The following is a 22,903-nucleotide window of genomic DNA, read 5'->3' on the forward strand; positions in this document are numbered from 1 at the left end:
TGTTACAGAGGTTCTAAATTTGCCCCTAAATGTCAGATACCGTGGGATGGTGTTCCCGGTTCAGCCACTCATCCACTGAGTGACCTCAGACAAGCAGCTGAACTTTTCATTTTGTTCATTCATTGTATCCGTAAATTGGGAATAACAATACTTACCTCAGAGTTGCTGTGTAGATTAAGATTGCTGTTATTCTAGGAGATTTGATTCCTTAATTCTGTTTTGCTTAAGCTAAGTTCTCTGTGACTGGGCATGCCTCAAGCACAGGCCAGTTGCTCCATGTAAAAGGAGGCAAAAACATGGACCATGGTCTGGAATTGAAGAATTCTGTTGCTGTTTTGAAATTATGATCTTTGTCTTTCACTCTTAGGCCACACTGAAGCACCATTTTCCAGGAAAACCAGCCACGTGTCCCTTCATCTTTTTGGACTCAGTTGTGTTTCAGAATCCATCTAGGTTCTGAGGTTCCTCCCCCACAAACACACACACAGTCCCCCTTTCTCTTCCTTGCCTCACTTTCCTTCTTAGCGTTTATACTGTGAAACATACAAAGTAATTTTTACTTCTTTAACTTGATAGTTGTTTCCTCTACAATGTGATGCCTCATTAGGGCCAGAAACTTTGTTTTGGACTTTGCTTGGTCCCTAGCACCTAGAACAGTGCTTGGTATCTTACAGGTACTCAATAAGTATTTTTTGAATACAATAAAGTCTGGTGTGTATATATTTACCAATTTCTCCCTGATTGCTCTTAATTTTACTCATACTATGTTGGGAGAAGACTAGGCAATAGTGCATGAAGAAAATGAACCAAGCCCATTCCATGTCACCTTAGGGCCTTTGCATTTACCGTTCCTGCTGCCTGGACTCCTTTTTCTCCAGATGGCGTATGTCTCTTTCCCTTACTTTGCTGAAAGTCTTTCTAAGAGAGCCCTTCTCAGAGCCCCTATCTAAAATAGCATATCCACCAACTTCCAGACCTGCCAGATCAGCACTGTCTGTAACCCTTCTTGGATGATTTTTTCCTGTACTACTAATCCCATCTAATTTACTTATATTTACTTCTTTATTTATTGATGTCTCTTTTCCTTCACCATGATGACAGAGACTAAGCCTATTTTATTTTCTACTAGTACTTAGAATAATGCCTGATACTCAATATATATCTGTTGAATAAATTAATACACCTGTCATAACATGAAAAAAGATAGCAGCATTTATATTTTCTTTAAAAAATAATTTACCCCTTATTATCAAGGTGAGTCATGCTCATTCAATACAATTATTATTAAAATAAATGAGAAACATCCAAATTCTTATTATATAAATAGAGTCACACAATAGGTAATTTGACAGTGTTTTCTTTATAGACTTTCATATTTAGCTACTATGCCCTATTTTTTCTTTTTATTCAGTTATAGGCAAGTTGTAGATATAGTTTTGCATGTCGCTTTCTTCCCTCACTACAGATTATTGTATTATAGGCTTTGCCCACATTGCCTTTAAAATCAAGATGGTGGGGCACCTGGGTGGCTCAGTCGTTAAGCGTCTGCCTTTGGCTCAGGTCATGATTCCAGGGTCCTGGGATCGAGCCCCACATCAGGCTCTCTGCTCAGCAGGAAGCCTGCCTCTCCCTCTCCACTCCCCCTGCTTATGTTCCCTCTCTTGCTGTGTCTCTCTCTGTCAAATAAATAAAATCTTTTAAAAAAATAAAAAAATAAATAAAATCAAGATGGTGTGTTGTCAATGCGATCTTACAGCACAGTTCAAAAATTCTTTATTTTTTCTGGTCTTCTCTGCCATTCATTCCTTTCTTGAATTTAAATTCTTTTTTTATCCCTAAACTACATGGAAAAGAGGAGGTAGGTATATAGTTCTAGACTGAGAAAGAGGGATTTCCTTCTTTTTCTTTACCAGAAACTTCTCCCTACAGCATCCACCCCCTTCACAGGGCAACATTCATCCTTGGGGTTTCAGGCTTCATGGCTTCCTTGAATCTTTTTCAGATGAGAGAGAGTAGCCCACGTGCATGCTCCCCCTTCAACAAATAGCACTGCAATTAATTAGCTACCTGCTTGCTTCTCTTCCTTTCCAGATTGTAAACTTCCTAATGGCAATGATGATAGTCATGTCTTATGCATCGTTATATGCTCAATGCTTACCACAGGGCTTGGGTGGTGATACTCAGAGGATTTTTCTTGAATGAATGAAAGACCATCATGGACGTGTATGATCTCATTATCTTGACCTGTACTTCTTTGAAGTGCTTTCCTCCTCTAAATGTCTAATTTTACTCTTAAAACCCATTGTACTGCATGTTTGTCTTGCCCTTTTGACCAGGAGCTTGTTGAGGATAAAGAGGATAATCATGCCTCTTTGGTGCTGAGGACAGTGCCTGGTTTGTAAAATGTAGTCAGCCAATGGTGTGGAAAGGTATCCAGAAATCATAAGGAGCATAAGCTCTTCTTCCTCCTCCTCCTCATTGTCAAAATCACTGTATGTTTTATGGCTCTGGATATACAAACAGGAGTAGCAGCATGTCCCTGCCCTGATGGAGATTATGCATTTCGTTTTAGAAAGAAAAGGGTAACAATGAAAAAGATAAATGACAAGCTAAGTGCTAGGTTCAAGATGCAGAACTGCAAATTCTCTAGGAAGAACAGATGATGAATTTGGTTGGAAGCAGCTTCTTGGGATTTGACTAATGTGTAGGACTTGGCCAAAGGGATGGGGCATGGTGGAAGCTGAGGTGGTGAGGCCCAGGGCCCAGAGCTGAGCTCTCGAGGCAGCCTGGATCTGCGTGTGGCTTTGTGCCCATCAGGCAGGGGGCAAGCAGTTTGGGGTCCGGTTAAACTTAGGAGAGGCTTGGGAACTCTGCTGGGGAGTGCTTCAGCTCAGGGTGAAGCAACGGGAGGAGAAATGGACTCTGAGGGGATGGGTGAGTAGTTGGAAGGGAGGACAGGGTCACCGTAACTGCCTTCATTCCCTTAACTGGTGGGAGTGCCGTGCAGTAGGGCAGAGCCTAAAGTGAGGAAGGCAAGTGTCTCCGGGGGCCCCTGTGGGGTGCACCCCCTATGGAGGTATCTGAGCCATCTGAGCAGAGGCACGGAAGCAAAGGAACTGTTTGGGGGGATCCAGGCACTGGAAACTGTGTTGAGGCCCCGTTTTCTCCCACGAGACCCAGGGGGCATGGGCAGTAAACAGGATGCTCTTTGGGGACAGGGCTGGTCTCCTCTGCTTTCTATTGCCTGCTCTGGGCCTGGGGAGGCTCTTGCTATTCAAATGTGCTTTCCCGTTTCAGGTGGCACACATGTAAGTTATACTTGCTTATTCAGAGAAACATTAACTCCTCACTTAACTCTGAAATTCCCTTGTGCTGGAATCTTTCTCCCATCCCCGCACACGGCCCCAGTGAAGTCTTCCATTGTCTTGGTACTTTTCAGAGTTTCTCTAAACTTGCTACTTCTTTTCATCCTCTTGTCTTGCAAGTGAGACCTAGTTTATCACCTTCTCCCTTTCCTTCCAGTGATTTATGGCACCAGCATGCCAATCTTCCTCTTGTCTTCACCCTCTCTATCCCCTAACTCTCTTTCCTCAATGGAGGAAAACCAATTTTAAAACCAAAACATGACCTAAATGGACAATTGGATTTTGCCAGCACTTGTGTATTCCCAGAGTATATTTGCAGGTACAGAGTATTTTTCATGTTCTTCCATACCTGTGGGTTTGGAATTTATTTATTCTAGAGAGAGAGAGAATACAAGTGAGTGGAGGGGCAGAGGGAGAGGGAGAAGCAGGCTCCCCGATGAGCAGGGAGCTGGAGGCAGGGCTCCATCCCAGGACCCTGAGATCATGACCTGAGCTGAAATCAAGAGTTGGACACTTAACTGACTGAGCCACCCAGGCACCCTCATACAAGAAATGTTTTTTGAGTATCTGTAATGTATTAGACATAGATCCTGGCTATACAAAGCCTGCCAGGGTCATGTTGGATGAGTTACAAAGAAAAAGTCTTGGAAGAAGAACATGGTGTAACTCGGTTAGAAAATATTCCCATTATACCTGTCATCTAAATAGCAGTAGGAGAGGCTATGAGAATCTGTTTGCAAACTCAAGCCATTTGGGGCCCTGAATAATAATAATAACAATAAGAACATGTACATCTTTCTTTCTAGAGATTGTCATAATAATTCTTTAGGGGAAGAGTGTTATCATGCTCTTTCCTCCTGGGGGCAACTAGCTTAAGGTGACAGTAAGTGGTAAAATCTGAAATAAAGTCCAAGTTCTAAATTTACTCTGGTTGTTGGTGAGTTTCTAACTCCTTTGTTAAAGTCTCTGACCTCAGCCCTTGGACAGGGGTGGAAAATCAACAATGATAAGAAACAACAACAACAATAATAGGATAATGGCATTCAGTTTGGCCCGTGGATAGAACAAGATCATAGGAATGGTTTTATAAAAGTGATTCATAGTGTGTTTGTGCTAGTGTAATCCCAAACACTTCAGTTATTTCTAATTTTTTTCTCTTCCCCCCCCCTTTTTTTTTTCCTAAAGAAAAGAAGATGGTTCTTCCTGACTAGAGGACAGCTGGAAAAATCTGAGCTTCATCTGCTTTTTCTAATAGTCCCAGGATCTGGGTAAGGGCTACTGTGCCAGCCCTATGAAAACAAGGCTGTGCTCTCAGGGCAGGTGGAGGTGACGAGCACTTGTCAAAGAGGGACGTGGTCATCAGGCTTCAGAATCTGATTTCATTCTCTTGGGCCATGTAGTCCTACGGAACCTCAACGCCACAGGGGACAAATGGAGTCTTATTAATCTCATAAATGTTCTGGCTCAGTTTCTCCCTGTTCTTTATTTTTTTAAAGATTTTATTTATTTATTTGAGAGGAGAGAATGAGAGACAGAGACCACGAGAGGGAAGAGGGCAGAGGGAGAAGCAGACCCCCTCCTGAGCAGGGAGCCCGATGTGGGACTCTATCCGGGACTCCGGGATCATGACCTGAGCCGAAGGCAGTCGCTTAACCAACTGAGCCACCCAGGCGCCCTTCTCCCTGTTCTTTATCAAACTTTGAGAACCTACTCTGTTCCAGGCCTCTGTCTAGGCTCTGGGGAATACAAAGAGGATTTGGACCGACTGACCTTCTTCTCCAGGTTCTTATGGTCTAACATTCTGTGACTCTATTCCACATGCTTCTGTACCTGAGTATTTCTGGAATGCCATGACTGGCTTTTCTGATGAGAATCTCTCTAGGAATGGGTCTAGCTGCTCTGTTTCCCTTCAAATGAAATAACTGTATCTTGTTAAAATGTATTATTCCAGGGACATCTGCAATCAGCCAAGGCTATAGTTAGACATGTGAAGTTTATTTATTTATTTAAATAGATTTAATTTTTTCAAAGCAGTTCTGAGCAAAATATATAGGTATTGAGATTTCCTATATACCCCCTCCTCCCACACATGCGTAGCCTCCCCCATTATCTGCACACCCCACCAGAGTGTACAGTTGTTACAACTGATGAGCCTACACTGACACATCATTTTCCAGAGTCCATAGTGTACATTAGGGCTCCCTCTTGGCTCCCTCTTGGTGCTGTACGTGCTGTGGTTTGGACAAGTGGATAATGACATGTATCTGCAATTATAGTATCATATAGAGTATTTTCATTGCCTTAAAGATCCTCTGTGCTCTGCCTCTTCACCCCTTCCTCCCCCTCTAGACCCTGTGTGAATTTATTTTTCTTTGTCTGCAATAACTCTCAAATATCAGACTTTCTGATTTTTTGTTTTGTTTTACTCCCTCCCCCTCCCTTTTCACATAAAGGACATTGGGGAATCAGCCACTAGAAATGAGAGGGAGAACATACCTACTCTGATCCTATCCCTGAAATTACCATTTCCCCCCTACTGTAGCTCATCCGCCTGAAACTCCATGACTAATAAAGATTCCAGACGAACTGGTTGTGCCATCCTTCAGGGCACTGGTGGATGTCTTCCTGATACCACATTCTTAGACGCCCTTTGCCCCAAGGCTTCTCTGAATCCAGTTTCTGTTATGCATTTAGATGTGAAAAATAAGAATTTACTCCTAATGCCCTTGGCACTTCAGGAGAGCAGAAGAATTCCTCTCACAGAAACTGATAATGTCCTGTCGGGGACAGAATACTGGGGAGTCATATTTTATAGTCAGATTTTAATCCCAGCCCTTCTATCTGTGCTGGGTAGATGACAGGGATTATAGTATCAACTCTTTATTGATTACTAAATTCTCAGTACTTACTGTATCCAGGCACTGTCCTAATCTTCACCACAGTAGGAGGTAGATATTATTATTCCCATGTTGCATCTGGGAAAACTGAGGCATGGAGATGTTAAGGAATTAGCTTAGGGGCAGTGTTGGGATTGGAACCTAGACACTCTCATCTCATCTTTCTTGACCTCGGTTTCTTTCTCATTGAAGTGAAGGTATTGGGCCATATAATCTCTAAATTTATTTCTATTCTAAAACTCTGAGTCTCCTAGACTTTACAGATGGGAACCGCACTGTGACAATTGCAGGCTGCTTCGTTTCATGTAGTAATCGTGAGAAGTACAGGTGAGTGCCCTGATGAGCTGGTTCTATCAAGAATGTGAGAGCTTTCCCTGCTGACTCCCAGTTTTATTTTTGGTTTTGTTTTTTAGGGCATGAAGGTGGCATCAATTGAGACACAGGGGCCAATATCTGTTTGTTAAAGGGAAGCAGGAATTGACCCATTTTTCTGACCTCTAACGAAGCAGTATCACGCCCTAAAGATATTCAGTAAACTTGGAATAACACCCACCCCACAGGGCTGTTGTGAGACTCAAATAAGATAATGCTTGGGAACTGTTCTGAAACTTCAAGTTCTGTATAAATGCAAGGAATTATCAGTATCATCTTATAACACTGATTCCCAGTGCAGAAGCTGGGGGACCAGTTTTTCCATTTGATTTCTGTGCAAATTGCATTTAGGAAGTCTGAACAGACATCCTGCTTGCCCACATGAGTGCCTGTGCTAATTTCAAGGACAAGACACCTCCAGCTTGGCTCTAGCTTTTCTGGGGTCAAGACAACAGCTTCCGCTAACAAACCTCTAAGACGTTGGGTCATGAGCAGAGTTTCCGGGTGCACCATGCCACTACATTTCCCATTATATTTCCCTAACTAGTTAGAAGTAACAAGTGGGGGTAGGGTAAAAATGCTTCCAGTTTCACTTAAAATGCTGCTTGAATTATGGTTTTAAAATTCTGCTTGACACCACATCAAAAACTAATGATGTAATGGATGGTGATTAACATAACAATACAAATAAAAAATAAACCATATAATTCAGAAAAAAAAAATTCTCCTTGATTCCAGGCTTCTCATTCTCATCCTTATCATCCATCTTTGGTTTCTTGCATGGAAAACAGAATTCATTCCTGAACTTCCTGGGCTCTTTTTTGTGGTTTCCCACATGTTTGGACTTGTGTTGCACACAATTTTCTTGCTTGGGGGTACCCATCGCTGGATCACACAGAATGGCTGTCCCAGGATGGCTCACTGAATTGAGAACAGAGAATACCTACTTAATTTCTTGATTTCTTGGCTTATTTGTTCAATGAGTATTTGTTTTATTCAGCTCCCGTACTCTTCCCAAGGGCAAAGAAATATCACATGTGGGCCCAGCTCTATAACTGGCCCAGAAGAGTAAAACGTAACCACAGAAGTTTCACACAAGAAAACACCTGGAGTGACCAGTGGAACGAGACTCTCAGTATTTTCCATGCAGATGAACCAATAGCAGAAGTGATGAACCAATAGCAGAAGTGATGTTAGTAATCTCTGTATCATTCAACATCAAATATAGTTGTGGATGGTGGAGAAGGGGGGACAGTAGAAGGACTAGGGGGAGTCTAAGAGGGAATGTATCCAGAGAGCTACTAGAAAGATCAGGGAAGTTCTTAAGGAAAGAGGGAGAGGTGGGCCAGGCTTTTGAGGACTATGATTTGGAAACAGTATACACCGAGGTTCCTTGGTGGCTTAGAGGAAACAGAAGTTGTTCTTGTCATTGATATTAACTGCGCACACAAGGCCAACTGGATGAGGCACCTTAGTCATAATCACAAGGTCCTGGAAGGCAAAAAACCTGCCTGGATCTCCTTTCAGAAACTTTCCCGTCATTAGCTTCAGTGGATTCTTGCTGTGTCTTTTTAAAAAATATATTTTTATGGGTTACACAATCAAATATTTTTCTGTCTTAAGCAAGAGAATGTGCAAGCTTACATGTCTGCAGTAGTACTTTCTAGCTAAACATAAAGAATGAAGATGAACAAGATATTTACTGTTATATGGAAGGGCTGCTTTTCATGGAAGCAAAGAGTAGAATGAGTTGAGAATGTATCATTGGAGAGGAAGCATTTTCCTCTACCTTTCAAGACTCTTTTGGTGGTCTAAAAATTAAATTGACCTGAGACAGATTAACAGGAGAAAATCAAATTTAATTACAGAACATAGAGGGGCTCTATGAGAATATGAGGCCCCCAGGCAGTCAGGCAATTGAGGCTTATATGACCATCCAGAGTTAAAGAGAAGGGGATAGGAGTCTGGGACTTCAATGGAAGGAAGACAGTTCACAGGAAGATGAAAAAATGCTCCGTAAACAAATGTTTGTTGGGCTATGCAGAAACAATGGGGCATAGAGAGGAATTTTAACAGAGATTTTGCTAAATTCCTCCCTGTCTACCACACCTTATTCATATTTTACTATAGCTATCTATGGTGATAACTCCTTACCTGGGGCAAATCCTCTAAAATTTTTTAGGTAGTCAGGGGAGAGGAAAAAAGAAAACCTTTTTGAGCCTTTTGTTTATTACTTTAAAGTAATAATCAGCCTGAAAAAATGCAATGCCAAAGAGACATATATTGGGGTGGCAAGTTTTGCTTCCCTATAGTATTGATCTTGGTACTTGGAAATGAATGAGACTTTTCCTTGACTTTCCCACTGCTCCATTTAATACCAGTTCCAGGAGCTGGTATAAAATAATTAGAAAATGTGCTTCTCTGTTTTTCCTCATAAGCGATGGTGAGAAAAATGCCATTCATGAGACATTATGCGTTTCAAACAGAAAGGATAAGGATTTGGATGCCTCCTAGTATTTCCAGAGAAACTTATTCTTGATGAGTTGACTGAAGCTCTTCAGAAGTTATTGTTCATTCAGTCTAGAGTGATTAGATGTGGGAAGGCCTTGGCTCTGCAGGCCTTGGCTCTTCGTCATGGCGTTGCACTAACTAGCTGTGACCTAGCAAGTCACTTACCATTTTGTATTTCTATTTCTTTGGCTAGCGCTCAATATGTAACTATTTATGGAGGCAGCCATGTGCTGGGCACTCACTTGTAGAATGACATTAATAATATGAACTCTGGCAATCTCTCAGAACTGGTGTTGAGTAAATTTGGATTTGAAAGTCCTTTGAAACATTTATAAACCTCATGCGTCTCAGAACAAAAGGCTGCAAATCAAAGAAAGAAATTCTTGACTCATTTAAGACAAGACTTTTAATAACAAAGCCTTTCACTAAATAAATAACTAAGTGAAGCAAGACCAAATTGGAGAGGGTCATCACAGCAAGCCTGACTTGGTACAAAGAAATGGAAACACAGGGGATTCAAACTGGTGTGTTCATGACTCACTTGAAGCAAAGTTCCTTTCACTTGCTACGGTCTTACCGTCATCTCAAATGTCTCCTTACTGACACAGACCTTGGAAATTTTTTCTTTCCTCTCATTCCATCTTTATGAAGCAATTTGTAGGAGCTGTGCAAGGTGCTGGGGTGTAAATTAGTTTGGGCCACTTGGAACACCCTGAGGGTGTATCCCACGCTAACACTATGCTGTCAGCACCTCTAACAGGAGACAGGGTTCAGAGGAATGCAGGATCCTTGCCTTATATCTTCTCTGCCATCCCTACAGTGTTGCCCTCATCCAGATGGTTCAAGATGATTTACCACCACATTCACATCCTATACAGCAGAAAGGGGGAAGATGGAAGTGAACGGTATGCCTCTTCCCTTTTAGGACAAAACTTAGAAGTTGCACATATTACTCCTGCTTATGTACTCTGGGAAATGCAGTCTTCATATTTGACTGTCATCTGGGAGAGAAGGGGAGAATAGGTATCAGGGACAACAAGGAATCTCGGTCTGGGGTGCAAATATGAATTGCGCTTGATCTTTTCCTAAAAATTGCTTACTTTGGTAGAAGAAAATGGACATGTGAAGAGGGAATTAAACATATTTTTTGCAACCCTGTGCTGTCATTTATCTCAACACTTTTACCACCTAGCACTTTCATTCTATACCCAATGAGCAACAACAGTCATTTCTCCCTCTTTCCTGCCTCTGGCAACCACCATTCCACTTTCTGTGTCTAAGAGTTTGACTACTCTAGATACCTCATGTAAGTAGAATCATGCAGTATAGGGCCTTTTGTGACTGGCTTGTTTCACATAGCTTAGTGTCTTCAAGCTTCATCCATATGACCTTGTTCATAGCATGTGACAAGACTTCCTTTTTGTAGGCTGAATAATATTTCACTGTGCGTATATACCATATCTTCATTATCTACTCACTCACTGATGGACATCTGGGTTGCTTCCATCTCTTAACTATTGTGAATAATACTGCTATGAACCAGGTTGTGAAAATATCTCTTTGAGATCTTGCTTTGAATTTTTTTGGATATATACCCAGAAGTAAGATCGCCAGATTATATGGTAGTTCTACTTTTGATTTTTTGAGGAACCTCTATACCGTTTTCCATAATGATGGCACCATTTTACGTTCCCACAAGTGTGTGTGTCCAACTTCTCCACATCCTGTGAACACTTACTATTTTCTGTGTTGGTTTCTTTGATAGTGTTCATCCTAATGGGTGTGAGGTGGTATCTTGTTGTCTTAACTGTTTTATTTCTTACCAATTCATTGATGGAACCACTCCCCTACCCCCTAATGACTTAAAAAGGCCTGACCTTGAGCCAAAATATTGAACAGACAAAACCATTGTCTCCAGTCTCAAAATTTTCCATGAGGATGTGTACTAGGACCAAAGAAAACATGGGCCTTATAACTTCATTCAAACCCAGTGAAATCCATTTTTGGTGTACAATAGTGTGTTTGTTTCCTTGCTCATTTACCACCAGGCAAGAATCTCAGCCAAATCTCAAGAATTAGCATTCTTCTCGTTCTCCTCTCTGTCTCCTTCTTTTGATTTTTAGCATAGGGGTTTTGACTCTGGGAATTCACGTCCTAGAGGAACTAAAAGCCTACAAGGCCAACTCTTGTGAGCTTATACATATCTCACAGTGGGGCTGCCTTCCCCATATCCAATCAGCCACCGAGTCCCTTTAACTGCACCTTGGTAATATCTGAATCCTTTTCATGCCTAAGGTCACCACGTTGTTCAACCCACAGTAGCTCTTGCCCCATGCAGAGCCATAGCTGACCTGCTTTTTGTCTGTGCAGGTTTGTTTGGTTAAGTCTTACCATGACCATTCTTGATGAAACAACCTCAATGACCCTATTTTGCTGGCAGAATAACGACGCAACTCTTTCGCTTTTGCAGCTCTCTTGGGTCTGGTCCCAAATGCCATTTCAGAGTTTCACTACCTCCTCTCCCACCCTCCCCCTCAGCCGCTTCTCTGTAATGGAGTAGTTAATCTTACAGCTTTAACTCATTCTTTAAGGTCCATTTCAAGCTATAATCATGATAGCTGCCAATCACTGATCATTTACTATATTCTAGTTACCAGTTTACACAGATTCCTTCATTTAATTTTCACAAAGGCCCTATGAAACCATTACTGTCATCATCTGCATCTAGCAGATGAGGAAAGCAGAAGGGTAGAGTAATGTGGGCAAGCCCGTGTTCTCACAAGGACTTGGATTCATGTCCCGACAATCTGAGTCCAGAACCCCAGTTTTTAGCCACAATTCTACTGCTCACATGATGATGCCTTCCCACCTTTCCCATGTTAGAATTCAATACAGATGAACGATCATTTATTTGGCAACAGCCATGCATAAAGCACTATAATAGACTCTGGAGGTGTTGGCAATGGAGGGTCGATTAAGATGGTTCCAGAAAAAAAAAAAAGTTTGAAAAAAAAAAAAAGATGGTTCCAGCCATCTTATTGATAACTTTCTTCCTCTATGTTCTCAAATTGATAATGGTTGACATGACATGACACCTTGAACATTGCCATTCATGCACGTTTTTGTCTCCTCCAATACACTATTACTTCTTTTTGCCTAGAGGCCTTTCTGTTTACCTTCTATAAACCAAAGATAAACCCAAAGATATGTTTATTGAATTCAAAGAATTCTACTCTTACTTCAGCTTGTTCCATCTTCCCCAAGGAACTTTCCAGAGCAATGCCCCATCTTGTTCCTGCTGTAAAACAATGTTATCAACTCCTCCAGAACCTGGGCTTTTTTCATTTCGGCACCTAATAGTAAACTAATTTTTATCATGTACTTTCCTTATTCTAGGCATTTTAACACGAATATATTAATTTAATCCTTACAAAATCCAGTGAATGAAGTAAAACCACTTTTTTCTTCTATACTTTCATTTATTTATTTATTGGGTGTGTGTGGGGGAGAAAGAGCAGGGAGAGGGAGAAGCAGGCTTCCAGCCGAGCAGGGAGCACGATGCAGGGTTTGGGCTCGATCCCAGGGCCCTGGGATCATGACCTGAGCCAAAGGCAAACACTTAACCGACTGAGCCACCCAGGAGCCCTGAAGTAAACCACTTTTATCTCCCTTTTGTAAAAGAGAAAAGTAAAGTCCTGTGAGTTAGGTAACTTGCCCATGGCTGCAGAGCCAGGACTGATACTCGGGCTACTGGCTCCCAGAGTCTGCAATTTTGGCCTCTTTGCCTAGTACTTCTGGTTTAGTAACCATATTTCCCAGTTGCTCTATAAACACTTGTTAAATAAATAGACGTTGTTTTGAATTCCTGGCACTGCTTTAGATTTCTTAGTATCTCATTATAAACTGCCTTTATGATACACGTTGGCATCCTCCACAGTTATAACTCCAAAGAAGGAATCCGTTTGGGGGCTTCTTTTGAATTGTTCTGGGTACTTAGTGTAATTGCTGGGTCCCTGAACAGATGTTAGAAAATTGCTTGGTCTGACCCTGGAAGTCTCGGCTAGTCTTTATCCATATCTGATCTGTGAGGTTAGATGGCCCATTCTGGGCTCCCTGTTCCCCAGAGGAGAAACTTGAGTCTTAGTCTCCGGAAACTGCTCCTTAAGGGAAGAGTGACTGTTGACAGGGGGGAAATGAATGAAGCACCTTACCCTGGGTCAAATGCTTCTGGGTGCTCCAGGGCCTGTGTCTGCTGTGGGTGGGAATTCGGGAGGGACAGAGACACATTCATAGGATAGCACTCCTAGCTCAACCCTCTTGGCCTGAAACTGATCTCACTCTGGAAGAAACAAATGCAAAGGCTTTTGAGATCCTTTAACACTATCGGGAAATTCCCCATACTTTCTGCCAGGCCCACCTTTCAGCATTTAATAGCATTTAAGGTACAAATCAATTTAATACAAACAGATTAATGTCATGTAATTTCCAGAAAGGAGAGTGATCATTTCCCCCTCCCCCCACTCTAATTAGGTCAAATCTTGATCATTTAATTTTAGTGTTTCCTTTTTATTTTTTATTTATTTTTTAAAGATTTTATTTATTTATTTGACAGAGAGAGAGAGAGAGCGAGAGCAGGAACACAAGCGGGGGAGTGGGAGAGGGAGAAGCAGGCCTCCAGCCGAGCAGGGAGCCCGATGCGGGACTTGATCCCAGGACCCTGGGACCATGACCTGAGCCGAAGGCAGACGCTTAATGACTGACCCACCCAGGCGCCCTAGTGTTTCCTTTTTAGAAGACCATGGACAAATGAGAGCAGAGACCAGTGACCAGGAGTCATCTAGTCATTAATTTATTAACAAATATTTTTCTCATTTCCAGTGTGCCAGACACTGTGCTAGGTGCTACAGAAATTTGAGGAAACAAGATAGGGAAAAACTTACACTTCTTTTAGGATGGTGAAGAAAGAGGCGCCTGGGCGGCTCAGTCATTAAGCGTCTGCCTTCCGCTCGGGTTATGATCCCAGCGTCCTAGGATCGAGCCCCATATTGGGCTTCCTGCTCGGCGGGAAGCCTGCTTCTCCCTCTCCCACTCCCCCTGCTTGTGTTCCCTCTCTTGCTGTCTCTCGCTATATCAAATAAATAAATAAAATCTTTAAAAAAAAAAAGGATGGTGAAGAAATTGATAAAATGATAGCTACTTCTGACATCTGAAGGGAAAAGAAGGGCCCAATTTTTTATATATGGCCCCCAAAATAAAACTGAGGTCAACTGTTTTATGAAGAAGGGCCCAATTTTTTACATATGGCCCCCCAAATAAAACTGAGGTCAACAGCAAGGCATATGTGAACCATTGCAAGGAATAATTGTACAAATATGAACTACTCTTTTCAAGGTAGTGAGTTCCCCATCCCTAGGGCTGTCAGGCCACTTGATAGGTGCGGTATATAAGGAAAAAAGTATTACTCTTATATTAGAAAAAGAGACACTGGAGGTCTGGTTGAGCTGGATACAATTTAATATACCTTCAAGCCTTGAGATTACATGATTCTATAACATTAGCTAGCATATGTAAAGTCAAGAAGGCCAAACAACTTAATAATACATAACAGAATGATAACCCCATGTTAATAAAAAATAAAAACCAGTGATTATAACTGTACAGTTTTATTCAGCTTGGTTCCTCTCCAGGACCCTCTGTGTCAATCGTCTAACAATACTCAGGTGGTGAGAAACAGTGACATGTTTTCAGGAGGGGAAACCAAATTGCTCCCATTTTTCAATATAGAGGTCACCAGGTGGATGTCCTTTCACTGACTCTGGGAGAAACTAAGGCATATAAAAATGGAACCATGACCTTTAGAAGACCATCTAAAGCAGTATCTGTATTTTGGGTGGTTGAGCTGCCAAACAAAGCTTCTAGAAGATGTTGGTCATTTTTGTCCCTTCGTACCGGAACTCCTGAGTCCAGCTCTCTCCCAAAAAGATCCTACTTTGGGGCGCCTGGGTGGCTCAGTTGGTTAAGCGACTGCCTTCGGCTCAGGTCATGATCCTGGAGTCCCGGGATCGAGTCCCGCATCGGGCTCCCTGCTTGGCAGGGAGTCTGCTTCTCCCTCTGACCCTCCCCCCTCTCATGTGCTCTCTCTCATTCTCTCTCTCAAATAAATAAATAAAATCTTTAAAAAAAAAGAGAGATCCTACTTTGCACATCTGGAAGTCGATTCTTGCCATTTTCCAGGATAGGAAATAGTCTCATATTGTAGCTGATGCAGATAAAACTCCCCCTTCTTCCACTGACCTATGACTTATTGGATTATTGTCTCATTTGAGTCCTATGGTTTTGCCTGCAAGTTTTTTGAGAGCTGCTTGCTTCCCAAGCTCGTGACTGTTGTGTTTGGGTTATACTTCATTGCACAGGGCTTGCCAAGGAAAGGTAGTTTGCAGAAGAACAAAATGTTCTCTAGTATATGTGTGTGTTTCCCCCACCTTGAAGGTGAAGCCTGTGCCGTGCTACACTTCACAGAACAAAACTGGCCAAGAAGAGGGCAGGGCCGTAACTGGGCTGGGGGACGAATAGTAGCGTGGTTGAGAGCATCGGTCCTAGCAACAGACTGCCTACAGATTTGCTCCCTGATTCTGTTAACACTTACTGTGTGACCTTTCGTAAGTTCCCTAACCTCTCTGTGCCCTGGTTTCTTTATCTAGAAAAGGAGAATAATAAAATTACCTTAGGTGTGGTATTGGATAAAATACTATAGGCCTGTGGCACGCAGTTAAGCACTTCATAAGCATGAGCTGTTATTATTACTATCATTGAAGAGTTCTCTCTCAATGCTATTGTAAACCCTGTGGTTTCTGAGGAGTAGGACTCTACTGTGACCTTTTAAGTAAAGAAAACTGAGACGGGGCGCCTGGGTGGCTCAGTTGGTTGAGCGACTGCCTTCGGCTCAGGTCATGATCCTGGAGTCCTTGGATCGAGTCCCGCATCTCCCTCTGACCCTCCCTCCTCTCATGTGCTCTCTCTCTCTCTCTCTCATTCTCTGTCTCAAATAAATAAATAAAATTAAAAAAAAAAAAAAAAACTGAGACGTACAGACCTCACGGGAGTTTGACCCCGGGATGGCAGTCGTGCATCTGCGATAAAGACCTCCTTTCCAGGGAAGGGTCGTGACTAGTACCTGAGCGCCCAGGCTGACTTCCGTGAGCCAGCCCCACCCGCCTGTTTTCAGTCTGCATCTCCTGGGAGGGGTCCTCCAGTCAGGGCTGCCGCGGAGAGCGCATGGCAACTTACACTGCCCCCCAGAGGCCTGGGAACGTCAGTAGCAGAAGCCAGTCCTCACTGCCAAGAAGTACCTGATGTCAATGACTTTCCCGCAGAGCGTAGCTTCATGTGAATCCAGAGTCACTTAGTCTCTCAGCCTCTCATCTCCTCACCAAAAAAATAGAGATAATAATGCCTCACACATAGGATCGTGGTGAGAATCAAATAAGATAGTAACACATGTGAAACCTTGTGATTTTAGCTATTTCTGTTAGTATGTAGTAGTAATAGTAGTAATTCTTACTTTGACAGTTCTCTTTAAGGGACCGGCTGCCGGGGTGTATGTATGGTGGGGAGAAGACTTTGCAACAGGGCTCTCCCTTAGAATAAGAGTAGCCAGCAGGCTCTGACTGTGGTTCTTAGTCCCATGCTCTGATATCAAGTAGCTTTTCAGGGGCTCTGTAAAGCAGTATTTGGCCCCAGCCTGGATGACAAACTTGCAACCTCTGGTCAGGTAGAGCTAGCTTTCTCCCCTGCCTCTTTGAGAAGCAGATAGTGGGTGCTAATGGCTAAGGGACAACCTAATTTCGCCCAAGTCCTTATCAGAGTTTTCCATACTCCTTGCTTCACCCTGCCCCCAGTTCCCTTTCCCGCCTTTGCTCCAGGGGCATTCTCAAAGTTATGTGGGCGAGGCTTGATTTTCTTTCTTTCCTTTTTTTTCTTAACAGCCACCTGAAAATGCCACCCTCAGGGACCTGGGGCTGTGGGTTGCATAAAAGCTCAAAGGAACTCTGTCCTGCACAGTTGGGACCTACCACCTCCCTTACGTTCACGTGCTCCCCGTTGGCACGATGCTCGCGAAGACCCTGGTACTCACAGCCTGGTTCGCCCTAGTTGTGGCTTACCCCGTAATACACCAGGGTAAGTGGACCACTAGGAAGTCTGTTGGAGAATGGAACTAAAATTCTTTTATGGGGTGTGTGTGTGCGTGTGTGCGTGTGTGTGTGTTTTTCTGCAGGAGCAGAAAGAGAAACAGAGACCAGCAGTGAATGTTGTAAAGTGACTGTCAACTTGGTGTTAAGGTGGGGATGGGTGGGTGGCTGAGCTCTGAAGCCTTGGACACGTCGAGTGGCTAAGCTTAAGATGGGGACTAGGTGCTTGAATTGACCTAGGTATTAGGGTAGTAAGGCTGGGCCAGATGGGCTGAGGATGGGTGACGGGAGAACTAGTGAGGGTTTACCGGGGTCCTATTCACTCTTGGGCTCTAAAGAGTCTTCATTCTATTTAGTGCAGGTTGAAAAGTCCTAGGCTGAATCCTCATTTTACAGACGAGTATAGTTCAAAGTGCTTCAGCAACTAATTCAGTCCTGTGCAATGGAAATCAGTGCGTCTGGAAACCTGTGAATCACACTGAGAAAGGAAAGAGACAGGTGTTCTCATGAACCAGACAGAAAGAAAGCTTCCCTCCCAAAGCTTTCTTTTCTTTCTGAATTCAATTTATCTCTCAGGAAGAGGGGGTGTTCATTCATTGGCATTAAAATAATTACTTTCCCCCATCCTCTTCCTCCCAGTGCTCCCTCTGGTAGCTGTCACTTTTCTCAGATGCTGGGCTTGGGGTTCTTTACTGCATATGGTAAGCAAGCCCCCAAATGTCTGGATTGTGCATTCTATGGGACAGACCAGAAAATGAGGTCCTAGACTTAACCCGTTCAGTGAAAACAGGATAGGACAGCCCATTTTAGAGTTGATTCTATTTTATATGTCTTGGAAAGAGCTGTTTCCTAGCTCCTTGCCTCCTTTTGGTTTTTGGTGTTTGTTGTCAGGGACCTGGAAGGATTATAGCGGGGATATTCTTGGAATTTTTATTCTGTTCCAATCTGACCAGTTTGCATACAGAGGCACAGTATTGAATGCTCCTTCCTACACTGACCCCCCCCTCAAAGGACGGTGGTGTAGGGGGCTTTGAGGGGGACACTCCTGGATGGCAGTTAGTCTTCTGCACTTTCTAGCACTTGGCAGAAGAGAAACTTGGGGTGAGACCGTATCAATATACGCTTTTATGTTCCAGCTTTTCCCGGAAGGAGATCTAGCTTGGAATGGTGTAGAGATGGTGAAAACAGTCTTCCCAGAAAGTATACATATAAAATACTCCTTTTTTTTATTCTTTTTGGCTCCTCTAGAATTCATTACTGACCTAGACTTGATCACTGACCTTGAGTTGATTAATGAACTTGATTTGATTAATGCCCTTGAGTTGACCACTGAACTAGAGTCCACTGCTGACCTAGAGTTGGCCACCACAGAGTCCACCACCACCCCTGAGTCCACCACCACCTCGGAGTCCCCCGCTGACCTGGAGTCCACCGCCACCCCGGAGTCCCCCGCTGACCTGGAGTCCACCGCCACCCTGGAGTCCCCCGCTGACCTGGAGTCCACCGCCACCCCAGAGTCCCCCGCTGACCTGGAGTCCACCGCCACCCCGGAGTCCCCCGCTGACCTGGAGTCCACCGCCACCCCGGAGTCCCCCGCTGACCTGGAGTCCACCGCCACCCCGGAGTCCCCCGCTGACCTGGAGTCCCCCGAGACCCTGGAGTCCACCGCCACTCCGGAGTCCCCCACTGACCTGGAGTCCCCCGAGACCCTGGAGTCCACCGCGACCCCTGAGTTCAGTGCTGACCTGGAGTCCACCGCGACCCCGGAGTCCCCCGCTGATCTGGAGTCCACCGCTGCCCCAGAGTCCCCCGCCGCCCCGGAGTCCCCCGCCGACCTGGAGTCCACCGCTGACCTGGTCTCCATTAGTGACGTAGAATCGACCACGGATGTGCATTTTGAGGACACACAAGCTTTCGGTACGTGAGGGTTTGGCTTCAGAGGAGGCCTGGGCGGGAATGGGTGGGCTCCCATTTTTTGCATTTTTCCTCCAGTGTATTTGATTCCCCTATGTAAGCTTATGATCATGCCTATCTTCCATTTTTTTGTTGTAGAATTATCTACTGAGGTGGAATCAAACACTCATAGCCTTGAGGAAGCAACAACTAAAGCCATGGGTAAGGATTCATAATTTCAGAAAAATGCAGAAATTTCTTCCTCCCTCCCTCTCTCTTCTTGTTTATTATAGGTTATTGCATAGAAATTTCCTGTGGTAACTTACACATTTGGGGATACTTTTGCTGCTTTGAGGTAGAGTAAATTTTGCCAAAAGTTCTCTGATAATTGAGGAAAATTCAAGCATTTTCCCAGAGTGTCAGAAATTGGAATTGGTTGAATGCCAACATAGCTTCATCTCAGAGGTTTGCCCTGACATGATCAGGACCAGCCTTCTGGGCTTCTCAACGAGGAGGCGCTCCCTGGTGTCTCCAATGGATCAAAGGATGTGGTGGCCAAAAAGGGATTAACAATTTCCTTCTCTTTTCTAGTTCATTATAATTCAGTTTACATAGAGAACTTTTTGAGAGAAGGTTATGGTAAATGTAAATCTTACTTGAATATAGACTGAACAAGAGAAAAGGAGTTTAGAAGCTTCATGAATTAAGCAGTGGTCCTATCTCTGCCCATCCCTCTTTCAAGTCTCCACCTCCTTTCATTTTTTCATCTTCCACTTAGCCAAGGGGCCGTAAAATTCTGATGCCTTCTACCCCGAACAAATAAACCCTGATACTTTAAGGGATGCCTGGGCTAAGAAAGACCCTTGGGTCTTACCTACAAAAGCAAATTTCTATACCATCTGATCCTTATATCTGCAAATAATAGCTAATATTTATTGAGATCTACTGTCTTCCAGCCCTGCTGTAAGTATATTGGGGGTATTGCAGGTAGTAGTTGGAGGAATCTAGAAATTGTATATTAGTGGAAAGGCCTATTAAAAAAGGGTAGTTTCCCTGGCTTTAAAATCTTTCTCTAGGGACGCCAGGGTGGCTCAGTTGGTTAAGTATCTGCCTTTGGCTCAGGTCAAGATCCCAGGGTCCTGGAATCGAGCCCAGCATGGATGTTTCTCCCTCACCCACTCCCCCTGCTTATGCACTCCCTCCCTCTCTCTCTTGTGTCAGATCAATCAAATCATTTATTCGAGGAATATACATCATTTGCAACAGGAAGCTCTACTTCAGTATTGTGTTTTAACTACCTAAACTGTAGTGGTTGATTAAAGAATTAATGATGTCTCCTCCTGCCCCCTCCCATGGGGCATTAGCATCTCATGTTTGACTACAATATCCATCAGGTCATTTCTGCTAATACACTGGATCCATACCTGCTTATCAAGAGATGCTTTCTGACTATGGAAATTACCAATAAAATAAGGCTCTTTATTTTTTTTCTCTATAGAATGCATTTATTTAACTTTTTTCAGTTTTATAGAGATATAATTGACATATAACATTGTATAAGTTTAAGGTGTACAACATAGTGATTTGACATAAATATATATTGAGAAGCTTTGATTCTTAATAGGAAGAGAAAATCCAACCTTTAAATTTTAAATTAAGAACCTTACTCCTGGGGCGCCTGGGTGGCTCAGTCATTAAGCGTCTGCTTTCCGCTCAGGTCATGATCCCAGGGTCCTGGGATCGAGCCCCATATCGGGCTCCCTGCTCAGCGGGAAGCCTGCTTCTCCCTCTCCCACCCCCCCTGCTTGTGTTCCTGCTCTCGCTCTCTCTCTCTCTGTCAAATAAATAAATAAAATCTTTAAAAAAAAAAGAACCTTACTCCTTTATTTCTAGAAGATGTCGCTGCTGCTCATTCAGAAGAGCCCATGACTAGAAGACCATCTTTGTCTTTTTTTTGCCTCTTCTCGGTCTTTGAGGGATTTTTTTTTTTTTCCCTTGGGAGGTGTTCCAGGATAGACTCAAGAAGTAAGACTCTGGGAGGTACTCTGCCTATGTTTGCACCCTTCTGACTCAGGTGCCATGTTTGCTCAGCTTCTGGGGGAGTAGAGGGGATACAGTTCTTACACATGAAGGTATGCCAGTTGAATGAGTGGAGACCTCCCCTTCAACCAGATGCTCTTCATGGAGTGCATCTGGATTCCATTTCTACCGGTAGGATTTCAGGCATGGCAGAGTGCCTTGGCAGTTAGGAGAAAGAAGGTTTGGGTGCCACAGACTTAGTGGAGCCTTCCGTTTACCAGAGCTACTTGAGGCTCTTACCTGAATGCTAGACATACTGCGTGCAATCCTTATGAAGTGAATATAACCAATCATTTCTTAATTGCAGACGAGCCGAGCACCTCTGTGGGAAGCAATGAGTCCATCTCGTTACTTTTCTGTAAGTTCCTTCTCTCTTGCTGATCCCTTAACAGGGGTTTGATACCATGTTCAGTGCTGGTTTACATACACTGGGAAAGGAGTCCAAACTGATGACTTCCCAGATGCTGAGATCAGTTAGAAAAGCTCACATGGAACTCAAAGGCAACCTCTTTACTCTCTGAAGTTTATCTTGCAAGTCTGTCTGGATGTTCAGCAACTATGCTAGCATAGGATAAACTCTTCTTCCTAGAGTTTTCCAAGATTAAGTTGGCATTCCAGGATTCCGTTTTTCCAATATGTCTAGGACACGGGTTCCAGTTCAATATGTGGAATCTAAAAAGGGAGAGGTGGAAGAGAAGGCATCAGATTTTCCAATGCACAGAACATATAATTTAGTTAAAAACTGTAAAGCCTTGGAGCTCTGAATCAGGAGGTCCCCAGTTTTAATACTTGGCCTCGACTTTGGCTTTTCTGGAAGCCTCTAAAATGGTTTTTTCATGAAGTAAGATGGCTACCTGGACAGTGTGTAAATATCTCCGTTGAGGCACAAGGAGAGAGGGAGGAAGAATAAGGAGTTACATCTGAAAGAAATTCACATGTCTAAAGTCACAGTGGGCAGTGGGAAAGACAGGGTCTGATCTTTTGAAAACTAGTGTCTCTCGTTTTTCTTGGTAACTCCCCCTTTTTTTTTTATTTAGAAAATGAAGCAGATCTTCCATTTGTTGTGAACATCACTCTTCTCTAACAAGAAGATTCGGAGCTTCTGAACAAAGCTTCCATTCCATTATAGGAGACTGAAAGGACTAGTAAGAGATGTACCAGCTGAGGATAAACAGTGGGGCTGTCCTCTTTACCATGTCCCATCTCATAGGGGCTCAATAAATGTTTTTTGGAACTGAATTTTGAGAGGGGGCTTTTATTTTATGAAGGAACAAATTGCTTAGTTGCCTGCATTAGTACCAATAATCATTTTATTCCTCTCTGGTAGACACTTTCATAGGCAGGCTCCAACTCTTGAAGGCCCCAGGAAAGCATGAAATCAACTATGGAAAGTGTATTAGTTTTCCTGTACCTGCTCTAATGAAGTCCTGCAAACTTAGTAGCTTAAAACAACACAGACCTATTATTTTACAGTTTTGTAGCTCAGAAGTCTGAAGGAATCTCACTGGGTTAAAAATGTGTTGGGGGAGGGGGAAGCGTCGGTGGGGCTGAGTTCTTTTCTGGGAGAATCTATTTTTCTTGCCTGCTTTGTTTGGCC

General features: G+C 43.3%; 1 protein-coding gene across 2 annotated transcripts; it reads left to right on the forward strand.

The window, feature by feature from the left end:
• The first annotated feature begins 4,550 nt into the window (after positions 1 to 4,550).
• LOC135364343 (sialidase-like) lies at positions 4,551 to 22,698 on the forward strand. 2 transcript variants are annotated; one of them, XM_064590351.1, is made up of 6 exons: positions 4,551 to 4,633; positions 17,131 to 17,323; positions 18,583 to 19,251; positions 19,387 to 19,449; positions 21,614 to 21,664; positions 22,344 to 22,698. In XM_064590351.1, coding segments are annotated over exons 2-6 (855 nt in total). In that variant the 5' UTR covers positions 4,551 to 4,633; positions 17,131 to 17,253; the 3' UTR covers positions 22,346 to 22,698. The 2 variants fall into 2 exon arrangements, with proteins under 2 accessions (XP_064446421.1, XP_064446420.1); XM_064590350.1 differs by lacking the exon at positions 22,344 to 22,698 and having other exon boundaries at positions 21,614 to 21,940.
• Positions 22,699 to 22,903: the final 205 nt, after the last annotated feature.

Source organism: Mirounga angustirostris, unplaced genomic scaffold (genome assembly GCF_029215605.1).
Source record: "Mirounga angustirostris isolate CCGP_5_RB_7025 unplaced genomic scaffold, mMirAng1.0.hap1 SCAF_5, whole genome shotgun sequence".
Taxonomy (NCBI): Eukaryota; Metazoa; Chordata; class Mammalia; order Carnivora; family Phocidae; genus Mirounga; species Mirounga angustirostris.